Source organism: Asterias amurensis, chromosome 19 (assembly GCF_032118995.1).
Source record: "Asterias amurensis chromosome 19, ASM3211899v1".
NCBI lineage: Eukaryota > Metazoa > Echinodermata > Asteroidea > Forcipulatida > Asteriidae > Asterias > Asterias amurensis.
In genome coordinates, this window is record NC_092666.1 from 14,451,394 (window position 1) to 14,477,334 (window position 25,941).

Below are 25,941 nucleotides of genomic sequence, written 5' to 3' on the forward strand. Positions count from 1 at the left end.
TTTGGAAAACTGGACTTTGGCAGTTACCAGAGGTGTCCGGTGCCTTGAAAACGATTTTGATCTGTCGTTAAAGTTGAATTTGTTCATTTGTAAATGCTGCAGGGACAGTTTTCCTTAGGAAAACGAAACAAACACATTCTGACACGGATTGGATAGAAAAAAGGCGATAAATATGTAAACTTATGTAAATACAATAAGAAAACTAAACCATCAACTTGAATGTAGAGAACACTACAACAACTTGTACACTGGAATAAAAGGTGTGGACATAATATGACATGTCTGTTGTTTAAGTCTATGTGATAAAAGTTGTGAAATATTTTAACACATTCCGTCCAAAAAATGGATTGATTATTTAGGGGAAAAAAAGAAAAATTGTTGTATAAAACGCTTTTTGATACACTCTAAGAAGACAAGTTTTTGTGACTTTTTTTGGAAGAGGACATTTAACACAACACACTTTCTTTCAGATAGGTTTAATTAACTGCTGCTTGCAAAAATTAATGTAAATATCTACAATTTATCTTTGTTATTAATGTTAATATGTTAAATAATTGTAAATATGTTGTCGCAGAGTTTCTGCGCAGACAAGGCAAGAAAAATTGTGCTTTTAGCTGTTCCATAAAACAGCCGCAGTGTTAACCATAAACAGCCGTGGTTTCAACCTTAAACAGCCGTGGTGTGAACCATAAATCAGCTATTCCACATTATATAAAGTTTGGGGTTTTCGAATTCAAAACGTGTAAAGCGACTCATATTTTTTTTTTGAGGATGTCCATCCACAGTCGACAATGTTAACATTGTTTTTGCTCAGTAAGATTACTCATTGTCGACTGCCTTTAAATAAAATTACAAAAACCTCCGTGTCAAGTTATTGCTGGCGTGCTATAATTCAGTTGGAAGTCGTGAAGTTACAGTTGACAAGTTGTGTTGGATTAGTTGTGTTGGAGTACCTGGTAGTGCAGCCCACCCAATAAAATTGTACATTTAAGTTCAGCATTCAATAATATCCCACCTTCATGTCATTGTTATGAACATTATCTAATACACTTTTAAGCATTCATTCATACCATTATTTATTCAAGTTGAAATATTTCTGTGTACTTAAATTTATATTATTCCAGATTATATACAAAAAACATGTTATTGTTTCTGTGCTTGTAAATACTTTTTTTTTATGCAAATAACAAATGTTGCCAACAGCTGTGTTTCTTACCGTTGATTTTGTTTTTGTGTTGTTTCTTGTTGTGCTGAGGATAATGTTCCGAAAACCTCTAGAAAATCTAAGCCCCAAAGTTTACCAAAATGTGAAATGCCATAATTTCAACTTATATCCTCACATTCGGAGTTCGGACCCTCCCAGGTTTTTTTTTTTAGCAATGCCTCTGTAGTAGACATGATTTAACTACATTTGTTTTTTACAAAATCCTCTGACTATTTGCTGACAATATCTTTAACCTGCTGCAAGTATAATCTGGGTTATAAATATAAAGTGAAATGATTAAACCTTCTTGTGAGTGACTTTCTTTAATTTCCTTAACGAAATGTAGGCCAACAGAAGTATTAAAGTGTATGCCTATAAATACACATGATCTGCATACAATATTTTAGTAACCAGTTAACTTTGCACCGATATCAATCGTAAAGCTATAAATATAAAAAAAAAAATCAACGATGTGTGTTACTGTTAGCACTGTTTACTCAGTACTTTCCCCTACCCCGAGTCCTGTGGTCATAGGCATATGAGACCAAAAACAAATATTCGGTATCCCCGGTGTAAACTTAAACAAATTATATAAAATTAAGCCATGGTCGGGAAGAATTGTGGTCAGTCGAGGGTGATATCCAATCGTCTCCTCCTGGGCGAACGTCGAACCAGGAAGGCGAATTGAAGCTCGTTTAGATGGACGTGTCTCCCATGCCGTCTGCCGTGTCAGAGCGTGGTTTTACGGGGGAGAGCTGACTGCCGTGGCGGCCGGAACTACGGTCGGATTGTGCTCCGGACCGGGCGGCGGACCCAGCTATACGCTCTCTCAGTGACTCCGCGGCTGCAATTAACAAACAAAAGAAACACACTTTTTTAATTAAAAAAAATGGCTTATTTTATATTTTATTTATTCATTTAATTAAACGTTGATTAAAGGCAGTGGACACTATTGGTAATTACTCAAAATAATTATCGGCATAAAACCTCACTTGGTAACGAAAACATTGTGAGAAACAGCTCCCTCTGAAGTGACATAGTTTCGAGAAAGAAGTAATTTTCCACGAATTTGATTTCGAGACCTCAAGTTTAGAATTTGAGGTCTCGAAATCAAGCATCTAAAAGCACACAACATTGTGTGGCAAGGTTTTTTTTCTTCTTTCATAGTTATCTCGCAACTCCGACGACCAATCGAGCTCAAATTTTCACAGGTTTGTTTTTTTATGCCTATGTTGAAATACAATAAGTGAGGAGACTGGTCTTTGACAATTACCAATAGTGTCCAGTGCCTTTAACAATCCACTTGCAATCAATCGACTGAATAGTGTGATTGAAAGGGAACAATTCAAACCAATACACTGTTAAAACATTAAAATCGTCAATAGTTATTGCCTATCACTGCCTTTAGTAGTAGGCCTAAGACTTCACTTGTCGAAATTTTCCTTACACTTATTTGTAATTTCTTAAGCGCCATTTTTAAAGCTAGATTTCCAGCTTTATATAGAGTTAGTATAACACATGCGCTTTGGGCGTGCTTAGGGCGGATTATGACGCAAAAAGTATAGCTATTTTTTTTTTAGTAATTGGCATTTTCTCTTTATGTTACGTGACGACATTAAACCTCCTTAACTAGAGTGAAAGTGCCAAACAAAAGTGGCGGTCGTATGCCTTTCAATGTGTTTTTGTTTCACTCACCCGACATCATTCTGTCTGTGCCATCACGGAACCTCTCAGACTTCTTTCTACCAATCACTAAAATGACAAGATTAAAACAAAAAAATAGTTGTGGATGTGCAGTAAGGCTGGGAGGATTTTGTGCACAAACTTTAAAAACAAATATTTGAAGTGAGACGTAGGGCCTAATTCAAAACGTCTGAATTAATAATTGTTATTATTAAACTTGTCGGTAGACCTTCAGTCTTTGTGTAAAATCTCTTATGGAATAAGTGTAATTTGGCTCTGAAGAAAAGCCGTTGTCAGTCTTGACTTTTCGAGCAGTACACTCAGCTCGTCTGGAATTTAACTAATGGTTGTATAAACTGTTTTTGTATACTCACCTACAGCAGCAACGAGAGCACATGCCACGATCATACCAAGTGGGAAGAACCATCCACCAATTGAACTCTTCTCACCAATAAAAGAAGAACAAATATTTACGAATTAATGAATAATGAAATACATAATACAAGGGATAGAGATTGTCAGATCAAATCATGCTACATACCCTTTTGGTAGTGCCGCCCTCTTTGACCGCCATATATGCTTCTGTTAAACAGCAAAACGAGATCGCATAACTTTTAAAACTTTGTTTGACCACTCTTATACTCAACTTCATACGAAGTGGCAGGAAACAAGAGGGTGATTTACACTGATAAAGAACGATCAATAAATTGATAATACTTTTAAGTCGCACAAATGTATAGTAGACAATAAAAAGTATAAATAATAACAATACATAAACGTTGTTTTTTTTGTGTTTTTTTAGAGCGCATAACACAAAACAGTCATTTGATGACTCTATGGATGCGCTTTAAAATAACAGAATAGGAACCGAAATGGTGCACTTGTTGGTCCGTTTAATATAATTAAATATTGCACATAATTTAACCGACGACATGTGAACTATCTAAATAGAGATACACATTATATTTACCTTGTAGGGACATTGGCATGACGCAAGTATGACGGTCCTCTAGTAATGTGAAACCCGCCACACAGGCGCAAGAATATCCACCTACAGTGTTCATACAGAGATGATCGCAACCATCGGTTTCCTCCATGCATTCATCAATATCTGCAGAGTAGTTCAATTTGGATATAAATTTATAGCCATCAAAGGCAGAGAAAATGTTCAAGGAAAGGCAAAAGTGTGAAAGTCATGTGCTCCCTTAAAGTTTAACGCTGCAATTCATTCCCATCCATTCAACAAGCCAGAGACTGGCAGGAGATCGAGCCTCATGGAGGCAACTGTTGCACAGATAACTGCTTAGCTTGAAACAAATCGTCTTGCTCAGGCAACCGCTAAGCGACAGCTGAGAAAGGAGAAGGAACAAGAAAGACGTCTCCATGGTCAAACCCATCCTCTAATAACTATAACATGTGACATCTGCCTGAGAGTATGTGGCGCGCGCATCTTTTGAGTCATCGACGGAGTCACCTTAGGCATCCTCAATCCTAATAACTTTCTTTACATGTGGAGACCTTCTTCATTGACATCGAGGGTTGTCTGTTATTATTGTTTTACTGGTATTTTAAATAGTCTGAGCCGATGTTCAACTTACCGTCACATGTTGCGTTGACCCCTTGACCTCTGAGGAAGCCATTCATGCATGGGCACTCGTAGCCTCCAATCGTGTTGTAACAAGTCTCCATGTCAGTGCACTCATGGATCATCCCACCACAGCCACCGCCTGATCGTAGATGAAAAAGAAAGAAAAATATTAACAAAAACATATATAATTGCATTTTTAGACCTTTCCATTGGCCTAAATCTTTGATGAAATGTGCACATGTGAGAGACAATCATTACAAATTTGTTCATTGTTCTACTTCAAAGATAGTGGTCAATGACGTCATGTGCAATCCATCTATATTATACCCACATGGTATGACGTCACATGCCCAAAGTGCGCCCTCACTGAGGTCAAGGAAGACAATGAGATACGCACGTTTCCATTGGTTGACCCTCAGCGATGGCGACTAATGACATTGGTATATATTGCATCCATAAGAAATATGAACGTCACCTTTGGTTTTACCTTTAGCTGATAATATATTATTAAACCCACTTTCAAACCACGCTTATCAGCTCTCAAAAACAAGAAAAGTAAGTTTGTTCAGAAACTACAGATGTTGCTGTAGAGTAAATCGATGATTGTGGGAAGTTTTGGAAATACATGGTTCAGGTTTTAACATATCATATTTACCTTCGCAAGGCATGTTTTCGGTGTTGAGGAAATATCCTTGGTAACAGGAACAGGCGCCATTGGTGCACACCTCCACTCCAGCACAGATATTGGTACAGTTGTCTGTATGACGTCACAAGCAACAGTTTACCATTATGCTACATTTTTAATCTTTGGAGGGTGATCTATCAAGACAGATGTTTTCAAGATCGTGCTAGAAGGCCGACCGGTCAAAACCGTGACCAGAACAAAGTTCAGATGTTTCTGATCGTTTCTGGGACGTAAATCTGCTGGTGCCGTGTGTTGTGTAAGGCAAAGACCCAATAGCAATTGTCGTTCGGAAGAGGATTTGACGCAGTGATTTCTTGTGCAATGGTTGTCTGCAGGTTGCTCCGCATAACCATCTAAAACCACTATTTAAATGGGTCTCATAATCATAAAGTTCGCATATTATTATTACCTGTCATGTCTTAAAAGCATCTTAAACAGTGCTTTGAGACACGAAACACTACTTTATGAGAACCGTTATATGCTTCTTCTCTGGTCATCTTTGTACGTTCACTAATACTTCGACTGGGATATCTAATATCAACAATGATAACTTTGATTATCTTAATATTTGATGGAATTATCTTACCCAGATCACAGTCAGTTGCGTTACCCTCCAGACAGTCACAAAAGATAGTTTTGTTGAAGGTGTTACAGATTTGGGCTTCCGGGCAGTTCATATAGTCGGTTGAACACTCGTCAATATCTGAAATTATGACGGGTAAAAACTAATGGATCTTTTGTGCCAATGTGATTATGGACGAGGATTGACCTAAGCTTGAGGCTACTCTCTGGTGTAATTCACGAGCCTCGAAGTGTGACGTCATGTTCAGGCTATATGATCTTCTTTGCATATTGGGAAATGGGAGAAGTAGGATGCTAAATGGCAGCAGACTTATGTAAAACTTCCATTGTTTATGTAGTTTTGAGCATGCGCACATATACTGAGAACAGTAATGGACTTGCCATGGTACTCTCTTAATGTAAAAGAGTGAACATTTCACTATCATTTCACTCTCTTGTCTTGGTGTCATGTTCGCTCTTTTGAGAGTAAAAACCAATTTTAATCACTCTTTTTGAGTGAAATTGGAACTTCACTTTATTCAAAATTGAGTTGAAAGTACCAGTCATTCACTCCAAAAAGAGTTGTACGCCATTGCAAGAGTGGTATTGTGGACAAAACGAGTGGTTTCACTCTTTTACATTATAAGAGTAAGTCTACTGCCACCTAGCGTCCCAAAAGTTCCACGTTGCAATACAATGTAGAAGTATGGTTTAAAGTCTTAGTGGATTTACAATTGTCTGATTTAGGAATTCAATTGCTTCCATTGGAATTCAATTTGGAGTCCAACTTGAGTTCATACGTTCCTCGTAGAGCTTTCAGAGAGACTCATTCAAATGTTTAGGGGTCATACTTTATTTCAATGGATCTTAGGCACTTCAGTGTTGATAAAATTCACAACATTTCAAAAAATGATCTCCAGTGGGAATTCCCATGATTTCCAAGGCATTCCTCTATTAAAAAGCTATTTCAATTTAATCCTTACGTATCTTTGGTAACCACAGTACCAAACCATTGATGATAAACAGGTTTTTTTAGAGGACATTTAAACTTGCGTCTTTAAGTTTTTTACTCGGGATAATTAAACTAACGACGTTGCATGCTGAGCATTATTGTTACTCTTGAACTTACATCAAAGGCTACCTCTTAGCGCATAAGTTCATCTTGGTACCACCCCCATCCCTCCCCCCCCCCCCAAAAAAAAAAGCCAAACCACGCCTCTTCACTCTTACCATCACATTCTCCAGTCTCGTCATTTCTTGTGTACCCCTCTATACAGGGGCAGTCATATCCACCCTTAGTGTTCCTACATGACTGCATAGTATTACAGTCATGCGTGGTTTCACCTGTAAATATAAAATAAAAATGGACAATCGTACACCCGTTTCAGACAAATAGATTAGGAGCGACTCTATCGGTCGACCAAAATAAATTTTGGTTTTCAGACGGGCGAACTTTAGAACCTATCTATTACATTAGACGCCAACATTTGTATGTACTCGAGAAAAACTCCTTAAGTTGGAAGTCAATCAAATCATAATGGAACAAAGAAAAAGGGGAAAAAGTGTTTTACTCTCTCTTGTTATATATCCTTTGAAAGTTCGAGCTAAAGACTATAGTAGATGAACGCAACTCACTTTGACAAAATATGTTTTCGATAGTTAGCTCAAACCCTTCCACGCACCCACAGCTAAATTCTCCGGTACGGTTTCGACACAGGTGGATCTTAGTCGGATTCGTAGGGTCGTCGTTTCTACAAGGGCCTTAGAGGAAAACGTGATACAATAATGATTAGACATTGTTAAAACAAAGAAAGATTTTCAGTAAAAAAAGTAAAATAAAAAAACAACTTACCAGAATTTAACCAAAGATTACTTCAATGTGAGAAAAAATCCTTGTTGAGATTTTCGAAGCTTTGACGCCGTATGTACCCTGCAAAAGCGTAGGTGTTCAATGGAGACTTCCTGGTATCTTTTTAGCAGTTGAAAACACTAAAAGGTTCCCACTACAACATAAACAAATAACTCTGGATTTTTTTGCAGTGTAGGCCTTAAGCTTACTTTGTAAGATTTACAATCGGTGAGAGTTTAGAATGAACAAAGCATTTTAATTCCGGGCAAGATATTAATTTTGTGATTTTGTCTTTAATTTGTTACCTTCTGTAGAACCGGTCATATTGGTCAGTTCATGTTCTTCATCTTCCACGCAGGCACAGATCAGTTTTCGGCCTGTCTGGCTGCACACCTGAAGCTCAGTACAATTTAAGTTGGGCGGTTTGTCTATTTAAAAAAAAAATAGTATAATAAATTATTGTTATTAAGTGTCCAACACCTCAGCCGGAAAAGCCGACGCCCAGTCACATAATCAGCATGATTCTGAAGACTGTTCGAGATACTGTTCGAAACGTCGAGACCATACCGGCTCTTTTCAGAGCCAACACTCCCACAAAATAATTATACATGGTTGTACCCGCAAGTTTATAATCAACTCAACTCTACTTAAAAGCAAGATCGTTTGCAACACACGCGCACCATTTACCTGCAGTAGACATGGTCGAAGAAACATGACAGTTCAAACTTATGCCAATACAATGTCTCTTTCTTCTGTACCACATTTGTGTGTTCGCAAAACGACGTTTTACCTCAAACTAAAAATTTACCCTGTCAGTTTGCCTTTTGGGTAAATACTTAGTATTTGGAAGAAAAAGTTTCAACTCCTTAAACGTTGCTGCCGCTTCTCAGGTTATATCATAAACTTGGGTTCGATCCCTGGCTTTACGGCAGCTAATAGTTATTATAACACCCCTTGCAAGTATTCTGCCTGCTCATTGGTTTAGAGCGCGTCACATGACATGTTTTAGTTTTGCTAGACGACGGCCGTGTGATAGTGCGTCGGTTTGCCATGCGCTAGTCCGAAGACTAGCACACGGCGCCGTGCGCTAGTCCGACAGACTAGCACACGGCGTGCAGTACCCAGACGTCCGTTCCGTGTACGAGGATGATAAATTAATAGTCTGTAACCATTTCGGATTGCACGACACTACATGCAACACAGTAAGTAAAAGTGTTTGCAATCTGTATTCGCGTCGTCCGTGGATTGTAGCATTCAGGTCTGTAACTTAATAATAATAGTACAGTATTTAGAAATGTTTGGGGTGTTATAAAACAAATATTGACTGCTTTTACTCGTGCAATGGTTAAAAACTATGACCCCCTCGGTGATCCCCGGAGCGTTTTATTTTCCCTCGGCGTCGCCTCGGGAAAATAGAACGCTCCGGGGATCACCTCGGGAGTCATAGTTTTAACCATAGCACTCGAAGCAGTTAATACTTGTATATAACGGCCTCTGACTGGCACCCCAAGCAAAGATGTTGAAAAAAATAGGGAGACCGCAAACATGGGGCTGCATAGTTCGGTTGGTAGAGTAGCAGCATGTTAATTTTTAGGCTGCAGGTTCAAGACTCGCCCTGGTAAATTTGTATTCGTTCAATCATTAATTCCTAACCTACTCAGTTTCCCATTTGACCTTGATATTTAGATTTAAACTAAAAACAAAAGCAAGGAAGAAATGTTTTATAGAATCAGTCAGGGTGGTCAAGTTAGGCTCCATAAAGTTGAAATTGTGACTAAATTAATTGTAATCTTAGACTTACCGATTTCACATATAACTCCAGCATCCTGGCTATGCTGACAGACGGTGTTCGTCGTGCGAGAACAATCCAGTAATCTTTTGTTACTTCCTCCACACCTGAAATTGCTCAATTCATAAGATCCGGGTTCTGAACCATATCTAAACGTTCCATTGGAGAATACGCTTTCTGCCCTTTCGAAGTGGAGTTGCCTACAAGCTGCATGGGCGTCATTGATGTCCCATCCATTCCCACACACGGTGCTCCATATGTCATTGTAAAGAACCTCCACGGTCCCCGATGATGACGTTCCTCCAAAAAGTCGAATGTCCGTAGTTCCTGATAGTTCACCCGGATGCATGTATCAGATTGGGGATTATGTAAGTTTAATCTTTAAAATAACTGCCAATTTTAATTCTATACAAATATTAAATGCACTGTACAGGTTTGCTAATTACTCAAGAAATGTATTAGCATAAAACTTTACTTGGTAACGAGCAACGGAGAGCTGTTGATAGTATAAAACAATGTAAGAAACTACACCCTTTGAAGTAACGTATTTTTTTGAGAAAGAGGTAATTTCTCACTAAATTATAATAAAAGACTTCTACCCAGAAGCCTTTTATTCTTATCTGAAAGCACACTATTTTCGTACAACAAGGGTGGTTTCTCTCATCATTTTCTGCAACTTCAACGACCAATTGAGTCCAAATTTTCACCGGCTTGTTATTTCATGCATATGTTGGGATACACCAAGTGATAATACTGGTCTTTGATAATTGTCAAACGTGTTCAGTGCCTTTAAATGCATATTATGAGTGTCGCAGAACAATTCAGTCCTCTTACTTTCTTCGTTAATTTAATTTTTTTATGTTTTTGTTTCATTAAAAAACAAATTCTGTAAAACAAAATCTTACCTCTGTGGCAGTAAACCACCACATCTTCGCTATGAGAGCATGGTTTATAGTTATGCCTGTGTGAGCAGTACTCCAACCTGGTCTCACTCCCACCGCAAGCCAAGTAAGTCATGTGTATCGGCCCACTCCAAGTTTTATAACTAGATCCTCCAACCCAATAATTGGAATAGCCGGCATAGTTGAGTTGCCTGCATGCAACTGTTGCATCGTAACTGTTCCAGCCGTCGCCGCACACAGTCCCCCACTCCCCGTTGTAAAACACCTCCAGTCTACCGTAGTATGAACTACTACTGAGGCGAATCTCTAATAAGAATATAATACCATTATTGTTTTACAATCATCTCAATAATAAATTGCATTGATGCTGTACTTCAGCGCTTTGCCGGAATCAAGCTTTCGAATAAAAGGTTGGTCAGTGAAATAACAAATAACACCTTGAAGCAAATTTTTCCTAAACGCAAATCAACACATCAGCACAAAATAAGAACAACAAATGCAAAATAAAATATCAAAATTAATTATACAATTTTAAATATACGTACGTGAAAGACGAAGTTCCCAGCTGCAAGTTTAACATTGTACAATGTAATGGGTTGTCTTTTCAAATGCACATCTTGTTGGTGTTTTTTTTTTTCAAGCTCTATTTAGCATTCGTCCCGCTTTCGTTGTATAACTTTTTATTGTGAGTTTCTTAATTTACGTGTGATTTTTATTTTGTTTCCGTGGGCTGTGCTCATTGGTCAGTGTTATAGGGGTTGGATGTTGCGTTGTGTGTTTTGGGGAATGGCGTTATAGACTTGGTGGTTGTTTTGATTTCATTATTCAGTTGTATTTTTTCTTCAGTTTTTGCCTTGTGTTTTAAAGGAACACGTTGCCTTCGGATCGGACCGGTTGGTCTATAAAAAGCATCTGGTAACCGTTTGTTATAAAATGCATATGATTGGAAAGATGTTTTAAAAGTAGAATACAATGATCCACACAAATTTGCCTCGTAATTGCGTGGTCTTCCTTTTACTTTGCGAACTAACACGGTCGGCCATTTATGGGAGGCAACAATTTGACTCCCATAAATGGCCGACCAAGCAAGTCGACGAGGTAAAAGGAAAACCACGCAATTGCGAGGCATGTTTGTGTGGATCATTGTATTCTACTTTTGCAACATCTTTCTAACCATATGTATTTTATTAATAACGGTTATAAACGCTTTTCAAAGACCAACTCGATCGATCCAAGGCAACGTGTTCCTTTAACGTCCCCTACGATGTGGTATTCCTTTGGGAGGGTTGCAAAGGGGTTAAGGAGGGGACATTTGTTGTTTCTGTTTTGGTCATTGTCAGCATCTTGCCATTTTGTGTCAGTTTAGCTTTTCATGATTTTTAAAATTAATGTAGTGTTCTGTATACTACAATGTTTTATCATCTCTATTTATAAATATATTTTTAACTGTTATATACGAAAGGGAACATGGCTTTGATCGTAACAGTTAAGAGCCCATTTGGGAATTCATAAGAAAAGCAACGGAATCTTGTGTTTCTGATCAGCAGAGTGTGAATTTAAGTCCTGGTCATGGCAACTTTCCTTAAGCAAGAAACTTTACCAAAATGTATTTGTTCTTTGAATGTAGGTTGCACCTAATAGAACACACAGAGTATATAGGGGTAACCTTATTTAAATCAACACGAAACGTTCTGAGCAACACCAACCTGACGTGCAGTTAACCCAGGCAGCTTGTCCACATCGGTTAGGACAATCTCTTATGTCTCTCTCGTTCCCCACACACTGAACATTGTGCAAATGTATAGGACCAGTTCCCTCGCCAAAGTTTGCATTATACGTTGCAGAAGCTGCCTTGGTGTAGTTCAGTTGCTTGCACACAACGTGAGCATCATTCAGGTCCCAATAAGTGTGACACACAGTGGTCCAACGACCACCGTAAAAGACTTCCACCCTGCCCTCGGAATCGTGTAGCCCGCCAACGAGTCGCACCCCAACATCGTCTTGAACAACAGGATTAATAAGGGAAAACAAAAACAATATTAAGTATAGTTAAATCTCTTTTTTATATTGACCAACCAAGAAGCCACTTTACTAATTAGCTGCGAAACAAAGTTCCCAGTTTCGAAATGTTATACTTGCCAATAACTATCAACAGTGTCCCACTGACACGGACATGGGGTGTGTGAGAGGGGATAACCAAAACGACCCAAAATGAAGCCCAATCTTGAACCTAATTAATGTAGCCCAAACCTTTTGTAATGTAGCCTGGTTTAGGTCCATAGGTAATAGGTTCAAATTTAGGGTTACCATAGGTCTGTATGAGCTACCTTTTGTATACAGAAAGTAGGTATACATATTTAAACCGGGGAACTTTACAAATAGGGGCCATGGTTCGGGAAAGTTCCACAGTTTGAAAAAGTTGAACAAAACCAATGGGAGCCGTTGCAAAAAAGTTAAGAGTATAAACAAAAAAGGGACAATAGGAGGTTCACAGGTGCAGGCGTTTACAAACTTGTAAGGTTTGTACAATGTGACTATAGTGTGAATTATAAAGGTAAACATGGGAAGCTTTTTCCAGAATAACCACTCAGTGCTGCGGTTTATTTTTTAACTAGATGTAATGCCATCATAACAAAAGATAAGTCAACAAAAAGTTAATAACAACTTGCCAAATACACAGGTTTGTGAAAGCTGTACTTCAAAATGTCCAGTGATTAAGAGTTTATAATCTCATAATTCCTAATAGTTATCTGAATGTGATGGGGTACTGCAAGTTCATGTGCCCCTTATTAGTTCCTCTGCGAAAAGAAACTGCCTGAATGTTTGATACCATCATGAAACTCCAATCTTACCTTTAGTGCCTATATTAAGCTCGATGGTGCTGGTGTTTATAATGTGACCTTTGAAGTAGGAACAGACCGAGTGTTCATCCGTCACGTTGCAAATTTGTATCTTATCACAGTTCATTGATGAAGGAGCGCACTCATCGATATCTTTTGTAGGACAAAAATTATTGTTAAAACTAAAATTCATAAAATATGCTCTCTATAAGTTGCGTGTTATCTTCAACACCGTGCCATCGTTAAAGGCAGTGGACACTATTGGTATTGTCAAAGACTAGCCTTCACAGTTGGTGTATCTCAACATGTGCATAAAATAACAAACCTGTGAAAATTTGAGCTCAATCGGTCATCGAAGTTGCGAGGTAATATTGAAAGAAAAACAACCCTTGTCACACGAAGTTGTGTGCGTTTAGATGGTTGATTTCGAGACCTCAAGTTCTAAACCCGAGGTCTCGAATTCAAATTCGTGGAAAATTACTTCTTTCTCGAAAACAATGGCACTTCAGAGGGAGCCGTTTCTCACAATGTTTTATACCATCAACCTCTCCCCATTACTCGTCACCAAGAAAGGTTTTATGCCAATAATTCTTTTGAGTAATTACCAAAAGTGTCCACTGTCTTTAAAAGCAACGAACACTAATATAGAAAATAGAAATTACTTGATAATGAGGAACGGGTAGCTATTAATAGTATAAAACATTGTGAGAAACGGCTGCTTATGAAGTATCGTAGTTTTTGAGAAAGATGTAATTTCTCACTTAAATATTTGAATTGAATTCGAGACCTCAGCTGAGGTTTCGAATTCGAACATCTTTATAAACACACAACTTCGTGTGACAAGGGCGTTTTTCTTTCCATTATTCTTCCGCAACTTCGACGACCAACTGAGCTCAAACTTTCATAGGTTTGTAATTTTAAGCATAAATTACCAAAAGGTGTCCAGTCTCTTTAAAGTGACCTGGAAATGTATTTTTTTTGTCTTCAAACAGTAGAGTATCAATTTCTGAACAATAAAGTTAACGATTTACATTATGTTTAAAAAAAAAGTTGTGTGGGGTGACTCCGCCTACCCCTTTTGTGACGTCAATCGAGGCAGACTTTGCCTCGATCGAACATTGAACACACGTACGTGCAAGTACATTCAAGTCCTAGTCGTGAGTTTTATGTTTCGAAAAGATTTTTTTTCTTGCATTTTCCCGGCAATGTCGACCAGGTGTATCGCTGCTGGATGCAGCAACACAACTAAAGATGGGGTCAGTTTGCAAAGTGGTCCGGTCCGACGTCTTTTTCAGCGCTGTTCAGCAAACACTTTGAGCCGTCGTGCTTCGAGAATCCGGAATACACTACACATTTTCTAAAACATGACGCCATCCCAACATTTTTTTTCCCAGCTAGTGGGGAAGTCGAAGAAGGTACCGGAAAGACGAACTTAAAGGAGCATTTGCCTAACGTGAAAAAAAATCAGGTATTGTTTCAACTTTGAGGGCATGTTTTTAGCTTGCGCCAAGCGTCACTATCTTGTGTTGGCACTGCATGCGAATCATCGCGCCTCGATTGACGTCACGAACAGCGCCCTCTCGGGTCGGGCTTATTTTTAAATTTGTAATTAACATGGAAACTAATTTTCTAAAACCTTAGTTAACTGTTCATTCATATTCCACTCAGCAAAACACATATTTTAGCGACAAAAGCTTTAATTTGACAACATACCACTTCCAGGTGACTTTATAAGCAGCTCATATGAAATTAGGCCCAGAGCTTTTAATTAGGTCCGTTGACCAAGTCCATTCGGCCACGCCACCACGTTAAAACATGGTACAAATACTAAGCTTTTTTCTCAAACTTTTCTGATTTATCAAGTTGAACATAAAATATCTTACCGAAGCAGGTTTTGTTGTCCATTCCAAGCTCGTATCCATCATAGCAGTCACATTTGAAGGTACCATTACCATTAATGCAAATCTGACTACAGTCATGTTCCCCTAAGGAACACTCGTCTATATCTGCAGGTATTGAAGAGAAAAGGCGGGAATAAATACAAACAAATTAACAAAATTAAAGTACACGTGGTAATACAAACAAAATAATGGAGCAAAACATCCAGTTCTACAAAATGGCGGACTGTGTTGATATAGTTCACGACGTAAAATGAATACCACACAATTTAGAGTGATATTTATGTGGATGCTTTTATTATCCTAAACATACCATTGCTAATCGCAAAATAACAATGAAGTTAGGCTCTCCTGTAACACATTGTTTTAAGTCTTTGGAATTCTATTTGATGACGTGTAAATGACAAAAATCCAATGTGTGGGTTAAAGGAGTTGTGATTTTATTTCAAATGTTAAATTTGTAATGAATGAAACTATTATTAACAATAAAATTACCATACCATAGCAGTTGTTGCTGTCGTTGCGGTAACCCATCTCACAGGCACATTCAGAACTACCATTGGTACTGATGCAAAAGTGGTCACATGCCATGTCCTGAGAACATTCTCCCACACCTTCAAAAAAAAAGAATGTTTTTGTTTTTTTAGCTCATGATAAGTCTGTATAGTGTGCCACACAGTCAAATTCCATCTTTCTCATAAAAAGAGTTCTCTTTCGGAATGTATGTTAATATTTGTCATTTTGTTTGTCCATCCATAGGCCGAGGAACAAGGTTTGTTGCTTCTCTCTGGACCTAGATGTTGCCAATGTTTAAAGTTCGCTTTTGTATCATTTGAACATCCTTTGTCCTCACCACTTTACTCCTATTGGTCCATAGCCACCAATTCTTTCTGAAATAGAATTTTTGATCGGCTATAATTTTCCCGCTTTTTCCTGGATTATTTCTGGATCCTTCACCTCTCTTTATTCTATAAATTGATATTGTTTATGTTTAAACTTGTCTATATGCCTCTGAAGAAGGTCCGGTTTGGATCAAAATATAAGGCCATCTATTCTACGCAGTACTTTTATGAAATGTAGACATAATAATCATCTTGACTATAATTATTACAGCATTATGTATATTTAATTTTAAATTACTGTGATTTCTGCAACCTTGTATAAACGTATTCAGATTGGTATTACGCAGTTTGTGCGTTGAATATAAGTTGCCACTTTACCGTCACACGTTGCATTGTCTCCGTTGAAGGTGTAACCGCCATGACAGTTGCATTCGAAGCCTCCAGGAACGTTGGTACAATTCTGCTGGCAGTTATGGGTGCGACTCACCAGGCATTCATCCGTATCTAAAAATAGCATGAAAACAAGTACAAAGGTGTGTATTTTAATTTATTTTTGATATTTGTTGCATTTCTCATGTAGATAAAAAGGTAAACATATTTTAAATTACAGCAAATAGCAATAGGAATACATAGGAAGGAAAAATAAACCGCTTATGTTGCCTAAACTTTGCACTATAAGTTACAAAAGACTGGAGCTATTAATCAGAAAATCACACAACAAAAAATCATTGTGAAGATGACATCAGAACAAAGATTACACAGTAATAAATATATTAAGACCCGGTAAAGACCCAAGTTCATACTTCCTACGAATGCGAATGCTATACGAATGTTGACGTCACAAATTATAATATTCTATTATATAAATATTATACAAATTTTAACAGTTGAACTGTGGGCAACCCGTGCGAAATATTTCCTTCGAAATAGCCGCGTATAATCAACATTCGTATCGCACGTTCACAAGAAGTAATGAAACGGGCCCAATGGTATTTTTGGACGCGTCGGACGCAAGCTTGCAAACGCCTGCAACAGTGTACCTCCTGTTGTCCCTCTTTTTGTGATACGCCCCTAACTTTTGTTTCCAACAGCTCTCATTGGTTTTGCACGCATTTTCTGTGGACCTTTCCTGAACCGTGGACTCTGCTGCCCTTTGTTGTGTGTTTATCTTCTTACCTTTGCACGTATGTCGATCAGTGTCCAGGGTGTATCCCGATTCACATTCGCATCTATAGCTACCGATAGAATTGATGCACATGTGGTCACACTTGAGAACAGAGTTGAAGACTCCTATACTGATCTGCAGATCACATTCGTCGATGTCTTTAAGGAATGAAATATAATCAAAGAGAAAAATAACGGAGGAATACGAGATTATAGCGATAAAAATCATTATGTGACCCGGGTTAATACAATGGCGAGGAAATGTTCATACACGTTATTTATACATATATTTACGTTAATGACGTCAACAGTTACGTCAGATGGAGTAATAGCTTTACTTTATTATTTTTTTTCACGCGGCGTGTCATGGCTAAAAGAGCACCAGAAGAGGACTTGTGTTTTTGATCAGAGTTTGGGTTCGAGTGGTGGCATTTGTGTCCTTATACACTTAGCCTTGACTTGTTGTCCTTCGGAAGACATAAGCCATGTCTCGTTTAGGCTAAGATTGGAAGTGCACTTAAAAGAACCCAGAACACTTATCATGGAAGATTGTGAGTTAACCCTAGTGTTTCTGGTTCACATATCAAGCCCCCTTGTTTACAGGTTTCTTCACGTTTGTAAGCTAGTGTGATTAAATTCATTTATGAAGCAACTTTTGCTTCATTGCCAGAAATATATAAACAGCCTATAGTTATAGTCATGTCAGATTTTGCGTACATTGTGTAATAAAAATAACTCTATATAGAAAGGTTTGCGGTAACACCATGTAATGACTATCTCTAATGAGTTGGGGTGGTTCTGAAAAGAACCGTTGGTTTCAACTCAACATTTCGATCAGTATGCTCTGATCATCTTCTTGAGAAATAACTCTCCCATGTTCACATTGAACTAAACCAACTTATTATCAGAGTGTGAATGTTGGATTTTGTTGTTGTAGTTGTTGATGTTGCTGTTCGGGTTGTTTTATCAAGTAATACAAAAGTTATTACATACCTGTGTTGCATGTTGTACCAGTGTATCCAGGCTGACATTGGCAGGTGTCTGGTGCGACGCAATCCCCGTTGATACACGGTGGATCGCAAATGGCTAGAACAATACAATTAAACAACGGAAATAAAAAGTAAAACAACAAGTTTTCCGTAGGACATCATCAGCTGTCAAACATAAAAAAAATTATGAATAAATAATTAAAAGGTGCGTTGAAAATTGTTAATTAGGCAGGATGCCAGTCCCATACATGTGACATGGTATTGTGGTTGTAACCTTATCCTGGTAAGCATATTGTTGCACTTGTTTGTTGGATACCTTTTGTAGGACACAAAACACAATGTCCACAGATTTACATTAAACTAACACGGTTTTAAGATAATGGTGGAAGAAAGCTTGAGTAAAACCATGGCCTCCATGGTAAAACAATGTCACAAAATAGTTTTACAATGTGTGTAATATCGTGCAAATGTATTTACCAGTACTGGTATCTCCTTATATAGTCACTTACCCATTGCACATTGACCAAAGCGATTTCTGCGCCATCCATCGCAACATTCAGCTCGTTCCTCAGGGGTCCATTGTGTGTAGTAAAGTGGATACGATGCTAGTCTGTGGTGAAACAAACATAGATTAAGATACAATCCTATCATTAGTAACTCCTGATGCCAGTCTCTACAAAGACAACTGTCACTTCCCCTAATAGAGAACTGCCGTAGTCTTGACCCAAAACGTCACTATATCATACTGTTAACGTAACGTAACGTAACGTAACGTAACGTAACGTATGGTAACGTAACGTAACGTAACGTAACGAAACGTAACGGCCTAAGACAGAGGACACGCTTTTGTTCTTGAATTCATTTCGGTTGACTACTGTAAAACCTACAATAGCTGACTAACGCAAAGCAATCGGGCGATACCGTTTATTTTTACACATCGTACGTCTGTAGCTAGCCTCTGTCTTTTCCACAGATATTTTTATGGTAAATGTGCCACCAGTGTGTCGATACCTAGTTCCCCAGAAAATAGATCTAATAATCTCTACAGTTCAAGATTGATTTTTTGAACTAAGTGAACCAACCTTGTTCTTGTGCACCGTTGCCACCATCCGCACTTCAAACTATACGACTCGGTATGGTACTTTGTAATAGACAGAGTCCGTAAGTAATGGTAAACTTTACTGCATTCATTCACCCTGGTATAAAGAACCAGAAGAAAAAAATATCATTCAATTTAATTAGATGCTTCTTATATAGATGCACATGTCCGTCACCCAGTAACACTCAAGGCGCTTCAACATTTTCCTGCGAGGTATGTGGAACTATGTTTTTGAGTTATAAAACCAATGATTACAAGCTGATGAGGTGCAATTTGGCGCCAATCAAAACAGGTACAAGGGTGGGGGGGGGGCGGGCGAACCACTTCTCTTTTCGAAGAACCGGGTTCTTTTACATGCGTTGCACAACACACAGAACCAACGGTTTTAATAAGGACACATAACGACACAAGTGTCATGCTTAAGGGCACAAGTGTCATGACAAGGACTCGAACCCACACTCTGCTGAGCAGATACACAAGGGCCCACTTTTATGGCTCTGTTTTACCGTAAGCGAAGAATCGGCGCTTGCGGAAGCAGGGTAAATCTGCGCTTACGGTAAGCGTGTTTCTCATCAGGACTCGGCAGGGAATTTTGAAGATATGATAAAGATAGGGATAAGGATGATAATGTTAAAAATAAAAGCTCTATCTTATTTGCGTTCACGCATGGTATAAAATAATACATTACTGCAGTGTTTTATAGGTCTGTTACCGACTCCAAATTGCTCTTACCCTAACGATTCTCCCTGCACTGACAGGCCGAGTACCAGTGAAACACACACGACTCCTTGCAGTAGAGACTTCATCCCAACCGTCAGTGTGCTTTGCACTCTGTCAATAGAACATTGGGTAAATTCACATTCACTATACCTTTAAGGGGATCGAAAACATAACACAAAGGGATCACAAAAAGTCTTGGGTTGCCACACAAGGAATTTGGGGGCGCAAGGGTCTACGGGAGGTTCTTAACTACAGAGACAACGGAAAGTGTAGAATTTTTCTCCACAGGGGATGCAAACGATAGAATGGGTGTGGGTGAATGATTTATTGCTAGGAAAGGGGGTCCTCTTTTTTCTGGGCACTGGTGCGTGCATTTAGCAAACGTGTCTGGTGAGTTGTAGTTACTATTATGTTACTGAAATCGAATTAGCTCTATCACAAGTACTGAGATCTCTGTAATAAAAGGTTTGGGTACTTTTTATAAGACACAAAACATAACGTCCACAGATTCAAATTGAACTTAATAGGTTTAAAGATAGCGAGGGTAGGAATTTACCTTCCCTTAAAAACTAAAACTGCCGACGAGGTGCTGTAGCTAAGAGAAATTAGTAAAACAATTTCACGAGAAAAAAAAAACATCTCAGCGAGACGAAAAATATTTTAGCATGTACGCCTGAAAACATTGCTCTGTGATTTAACTTGCATCTTCATTCACAGTGAGTTGGCCTCCATGTCATGACCAACAAACTTGATCTACAAAAGGTATCAAAACGGAAATGAAAGACATGATGAAACAACGCTGTGTTTTTAATTTAGCCGCTTATTGCCAAAAATTGCCGACAAAACCTCTGCAAACCTTTCTTCACATGTCTTTATACTTTCATCTGTATCAATAATTTCCATAAGGTTAACGTCTTAAAACTGGTAATTGTCTTGAATTTGCATTTTTGTTGACGCGTTTAGACTGTGCCCGATTATCTGAATTTCGAGTTTTTGAAAGTTTGAAGAAAGCGAGAAACAATTAACTAGCTACAGATTAAAGGCATTGGACACTAATGGTAACTACTTAAAATAATTGTTTCGATAAGAACTTACTTGGTAACGAGCAATGGAGAGCTGTTGACAGTATAAAACATTGTGAGAAATGGCTCCCTCTGAAGTAACGTAGTTTTTGATAAAAAGGTGATGTCTCACTCAAAATTATTATTAAAATACTTCAAAGGCCTGAATCCTTTTAATAGGCATTTTAAAGAACACAGATTTTAAAGAACATTTTGTGCAGCACTGCAAGTTTGTTTTTCTTTCACTATTCTCTTGCAAATTCGATGACCAAATTGGGTATGTTTCACAGATTTTTTTTTTCACAGACACAGCTGGAATACACCAAGTGAGAATACTGGTCTTTGACAATTACCGAAGGTGCCTTTAAAGACAGTGGACACTGTAATTTAAACTCAAAATAATTATCATCATAAAACCTTTCTTCATTACGACTAATGGGGAGAGGTTGAAAGTATAAATCATTGTGGGAAACAGCTCCCTCTGAAGTGACGTAGTTTTCGAGAAAGAAGTACTTTTCCACGAATGCGATTTCGAGACCTCAAGTTTAGAATTTGAGGTCTCGAAATCAAGCTTTAGAAAGCACACAACTTCGTGTGACATGGGCGTTTTTTCTTTCATTATTATCTCGCAACTTCGACGACCGTTTGAGCTCAAATTTTAACAGGTTTGTTATTTTATGCATATGTTGAGATACACCAAGTGTGAAGACTAGTCTTTGACAATTACCTATAGTGTCCACTGTCTTTAAGAAAATTACGACCACATGATTTAAAGCCTTTTCGGTTTTAATCCTTCTGGGCCTGTAAACAATTTTAAAGCTTCCTACCTTTAGAGTGCCACTCGACAATCCTCAAATTGCTTCTCAGTCAATGTAATGATTAATCTACTGATTTATGTGTAGTCTTAGCTCTCCGTCTGTGATATGAACATTTGAGGAAACCCACTCCCCCTTTTATAATTCTACCAAAATCTTCGTATCCGGGGAAAAAGAAAACACTCCAGGAAAGATAAGGTTTTATAGTCCCGAGGAAACGTTGTATTATTTGATACAAAACATAGTTCATATCAACATCTGGCATGTCATTTGCTTTGGCGATAATTACAGGATTTTGTTTTAAACTTTGAGTGTTAGTTTTTATATCTTGTTATGATTGGTTATCTTTATTAAACCCCAAGATGTTTGGATGCCTGGTCACCCGGATTCTCTATGCCATGTGCAATAATACAAACACAAATATGGAAGTGTGTTATTTGGGACTAGAGCCAAACTTCACTGTATTGGGGGAAATTTACATGTGAAGATCTATGACAATATCTTTGACAATGTTGAGCATTTTAAGTACTAAGGTGTCTGTCAATATCTTTATCTTAAAATGTGCACATTGAGAAAATTACTAAGACTATTAATAAACGTGAGGGGGTTTCTCCGGAGGATAAGAAGTGTTCTTCCCCATCATACTTTAAACTTGTTGTACAAAACTCTGATGCTCCCTCACTTTGATTATTGTGATGCTATTTGGGGCAACTCAGCCAAAGTTGTTCTCACAAAATTGAGAAAGTCCAAAACAGTGCTGGTCGGGCTATCCTTGGCCTCAGTCTAGAGATCCCAAACTATTTCATTTACTCTTGGTTTGCAGTTAAGTGAAAGAAGACATTCTCATTTAAACCACTTGGTTTTAAGCGTCTTACTTCCAGATTGTTTTTATGCTTTGACTGCACACTCTTACAAAACCAGATCGGTTTCAAGGTAATCTTATTTTCCACACTGCCAAAATCCAATTCTGATAAACTCAAAACTGCTGCTTGTAGAGCCAAGAAGACATGGGGACCAGTCTACAGCACACCGACTCCTCTCGTTGAACTTGACTTCTCCTGAGCAGACGCTTGGTGGCGCTCCACACTTACCTTCAAACGAATGTATACTCACCATTTGAATTCAGTCTACCCGCAGTACACTCGTTTCCTTTGTGATTTATCTGCGCTGGTAAGCGTCGTTTTTCAAGCGTGACCTCGGGTTGAACATTAGTTAGTCCAAAGGGCTTCTGAAATTCAGTCTTTTTCGGCCTTATCTGAAAAGTATTAACAGAAATAATGTGGCAGTACATTGAAAAGAAGAGCATATAAAAAAAATCTGTCGTTTTGTATGAAACAAATCGGTGCAACTCATATTTTAATAAGATAAATTTGTACGTAACAAATGGCTTCAAAAAGAAAGAAAACAAGTCACACGCATGACACACGACATACAACACATCAACAAAGGCACACTTCTCTTAGTAATTGCTTGGACAGTTGAACAATAAAATCTAATAAAGCAAATTTGCAGTTCCTTGAAGACTGTTACAAGTAGTTTAAAGTCACCTGGAAGTGGTATTTTTTCAAAATAAAGCTTTTGTCACTAATATATGTGTTTTGATGAGTGGAATGTGAATAAACAGTTAACTAAGGTTTTAAAAAAATCAGTTCTTATGTTATTTACAAATTTAAGAGTAGACCCCGACCCGAGAGGGCGCTGTTCGTGACGTCAATCCAGGCAGACTTTGCCTGTAATGCGTAGAGTAAAGACAATTGCAAAGTACATGTACGGACCAAGTCGTGAGTTTGTACGTTTCAAAAAAAAAAAAAAAAAAATGTTGTTTTTTCCCCGGCAATGCCCACCAGGTGTATTGCTGCTGAATGCAGAAAAACACTTTTTGAAATGTACCAACTCACGACTTGGACGTACATGTACTTTGCACGTGTGTTTACTATACGCATTGCAGGCAAAGTCTGCCTCGATTGACGTCAAAAAAGGGGTAGGCGGAGTCAGCCCCCCAAACAACTTTATATATTTTTTAAACATATAAATCGTAACAAACAATTACTAAAAAAATTGTTTTATTGTTCGTCAGCATATACTCTTAGGTTTGAAAGAAACAAAATTATATTTTCAGGTGACTTTAATGTTCTTATGAATAATATGCCACACACGATGGACTTCGTAACACTTCCTTTTCTGAATTTATTTATTTATTTATTTATTTCTTGTTTATCCTGGGAAATCCATTTAGTAAGAAAAACTCACTGATCTCCCATGGATCCCAGCTAATAACAAACTACAGAAGTGAACTTAAGATAAAAATATTACAAATTTACACAGAAAAACATTGCACATTTCCCTTTTTGCTTTTATTGTGTAAACAAAAACGGCCTTGAATTTTGAATCAAAGGTTTGGTTAAACAAGATGGCGGACTGTATACAGTTCACAAAGTAAAAGGAAAACAACACAATTTCGACTAGGCATTTTTGTGTTCACCATTATGTTCTACTTTAAGATATTTGGCCCCCATTCATTATTAACAACTTTTTATTAGCCCAAAGCGCCAAATCAAAGGAAACGTGTCCCTTTAGACAAACAAAAGAAACACTTGAGCAGCCTTTATCCGTGTTTTACTAGTTTTATCTATAACTCTATAAATTTATAATAAACCTTGGATTGACACGCTCTTATGACGGAGGTTTGTTACAAGAGGGCGCTTTTTCAGCCAATAATGTATCGGCTATCATGACGACTAAAAGCCACGATCATAGACACGGTGAGCCCGCCCTCTATAGTTCTATGCAAACGTGTACTGGTCCCCTGTCTTTATCCGCAAGAGTAATATCACGTTTTGGTTTTACAGAACCAATAATTTCATTGGATAAACGGGCAGTGACATAAGCTTTCCATATTGTGTTTTGATTGGTCAAAAGTAATGTTTAGCAGCTACACTATCGTTTGTCTGCGTGAGCAGCTACACTTTCGGTCGTCTGTATGCAGCATGCAGTAGTGTGTAGGCAATGTATAATAGATGTTAAATTTGCACCGGGGATAAAGAATATTAATTTTGGTTTTTACCCATACACGGATGCGTGTTAGCTCTGTACACTCAGCAATTTCCCGAGTCCTGTGAAAACAATATATCAGGTAAATTACTCGGGTGGGATTCGAACCCAGGACCCTTTCAATTCTAGAGCAGTGTCTTACCAGCTAGACTACCGAGATTGCCCGGTAGCTAGAGGCAGTTTGAATCCTATGTTTTGGGCGCGGGTACCGCAACGATGTAGGTGAAAGGTGATTATGGACAGGGATTGACGTAGGCTAAAAGCACGTAATATCTGGCGTTAGATGTTTAGGATAATGGGTACTACGTGGACTATCTTGACTATGTTCGTACAGAGACAGTACTCCGCCGACTTTTGATGAGTATAGTTTTCCCACACTCCAGAGTTGTGCTTTGGATTTACTTTTCTAAATCAACTTCGAATTTAAATGTAAATATTGAAAACCTAATAATTAATAGTAGCACAAGGGTTCACTCATTTCAAAGATTGATTTCCTGAACACTAAGGTTTTGCTTTTTGAACTTTTTATTGATTACCTTTATTTATCAACATTGCACAATCTTGGTTACATTGATTATTTTATAGATACAAATAGAAATTAAAAGTATAGGAAATGTCACATTACAGAAAGACACACTAAACCCGAGCGTCTGTAGTGTACAGCTTTAAATTACCAAACGGTTATTAGGCAAAATGTCCAGATGCAATTTACAGTCAAAACTCCGTCCATCAGGCAATCTCAAAGCCTGGCAAAAAGGGTCACTTACAATGACAAATGTTTGGACCCGTCGTAGTACTACTTACTTCAATAATAATTTGTTTTAACGTACAAAACATGATATAACATCTTGATTTAACAACAATGACGGACCATACATGTTAATCTGGGAGGGGGCAATAGGGGATGAGCTGGAGAAAAAAAAGTTTTGGTTGAATTTTGTTCTGCTGTAAAAGCAATGAACCAAAGTTATGAACTTATACCAGCGGTGTCTTGGGCTCGGGCCGAGTGGTAATGCGAACATTATCTGATAATGTGGTGCAATGGCTTTGGGCTAAACTCAATGTCAGCCGTGGAAGGGGGTTTTGCAATGTTTTTTTTTTCTGTACATCAAAATTGCCATCCTCAACAATTTTCCTATTGTTTTTAAGGATTTTATTGAATCGATTTTAGGAAAGTACAATCCCCATTGAAACGCACTAC

At 38.0% G+C, this 25,941-nt stretch overlaps 1 protein-coding gene across 1 annotated transcript; it reads right to left on the bottom strand.

Moving 5' to 3' along the window:
* Positions 1-460: 460 nt before the first annotated feature.
* LOC139951678 (uncharacterized) lies at positions 461-21,789 on the bottom strand. Its single transcript, XM_071950679.1, has 24 exons — positions 21,702-21,789; positions 19,826-19,924; positions 19,077-19,190; positions 18,504-18,604; positions 17,999-18,091; positions 17,018-17,164; positions 16,220-16,345; positions 15,500-15,613; positions 14,985-15,107; positions 13,114-13,254; positions 11,968-12,261; positions 10,265-10,567; positions 9,372-9,686; positions 7,876-7,998; positions 7,357-7,482; positions 6,952-7,065; positions 5,747-5,863; positions 5,131-5,232; positions 4,486-4,614; positions 3,858-3,998; positions 3,429-3,469; positions 3,262-3,328; positions 2,900-2,956; positions 461-2,048 (listed from the first exon to the last, which is right to left on the bottom strand). Exons 2-24 carry the CDS (start codon positions 19,897-19,899, stop codon positions 1,900-1,902), a joined length of 3,111 nt encoding a protein of 1,036 aa, XP_071806780.1. The 5' UTR covers positions 19,900-19,924; positions 21,702-21,789; the 3' UTR covers positions 461-1,899.
* Positions 21,790-25,941: the final 4,152 nt, after the last annotated feature.

Coding starts and splice junctions, on each gene's coding strand:
- LOC139951678 (XM_071950679.1), bottom strand. CDS start 19,899: ATGAAGTCTCTACTGCAAGGAGTCGTGTGTGTTTCACTGGTACTCGGC. Junction 18,092..18,503: donor CTTTGGTCAATGTGCAATGG/GTAAGTGACTAT, acceptor GTATTGTTCTAG/CCATTTGCGATCCACCGTGT. Junction 5,864..6,951: donor CGAGACTGGAGAATGTGATG/GTAAGAGTGAAG, acceptor TCATAATTTCAG/ATATTGACGAGTGTTCAACC.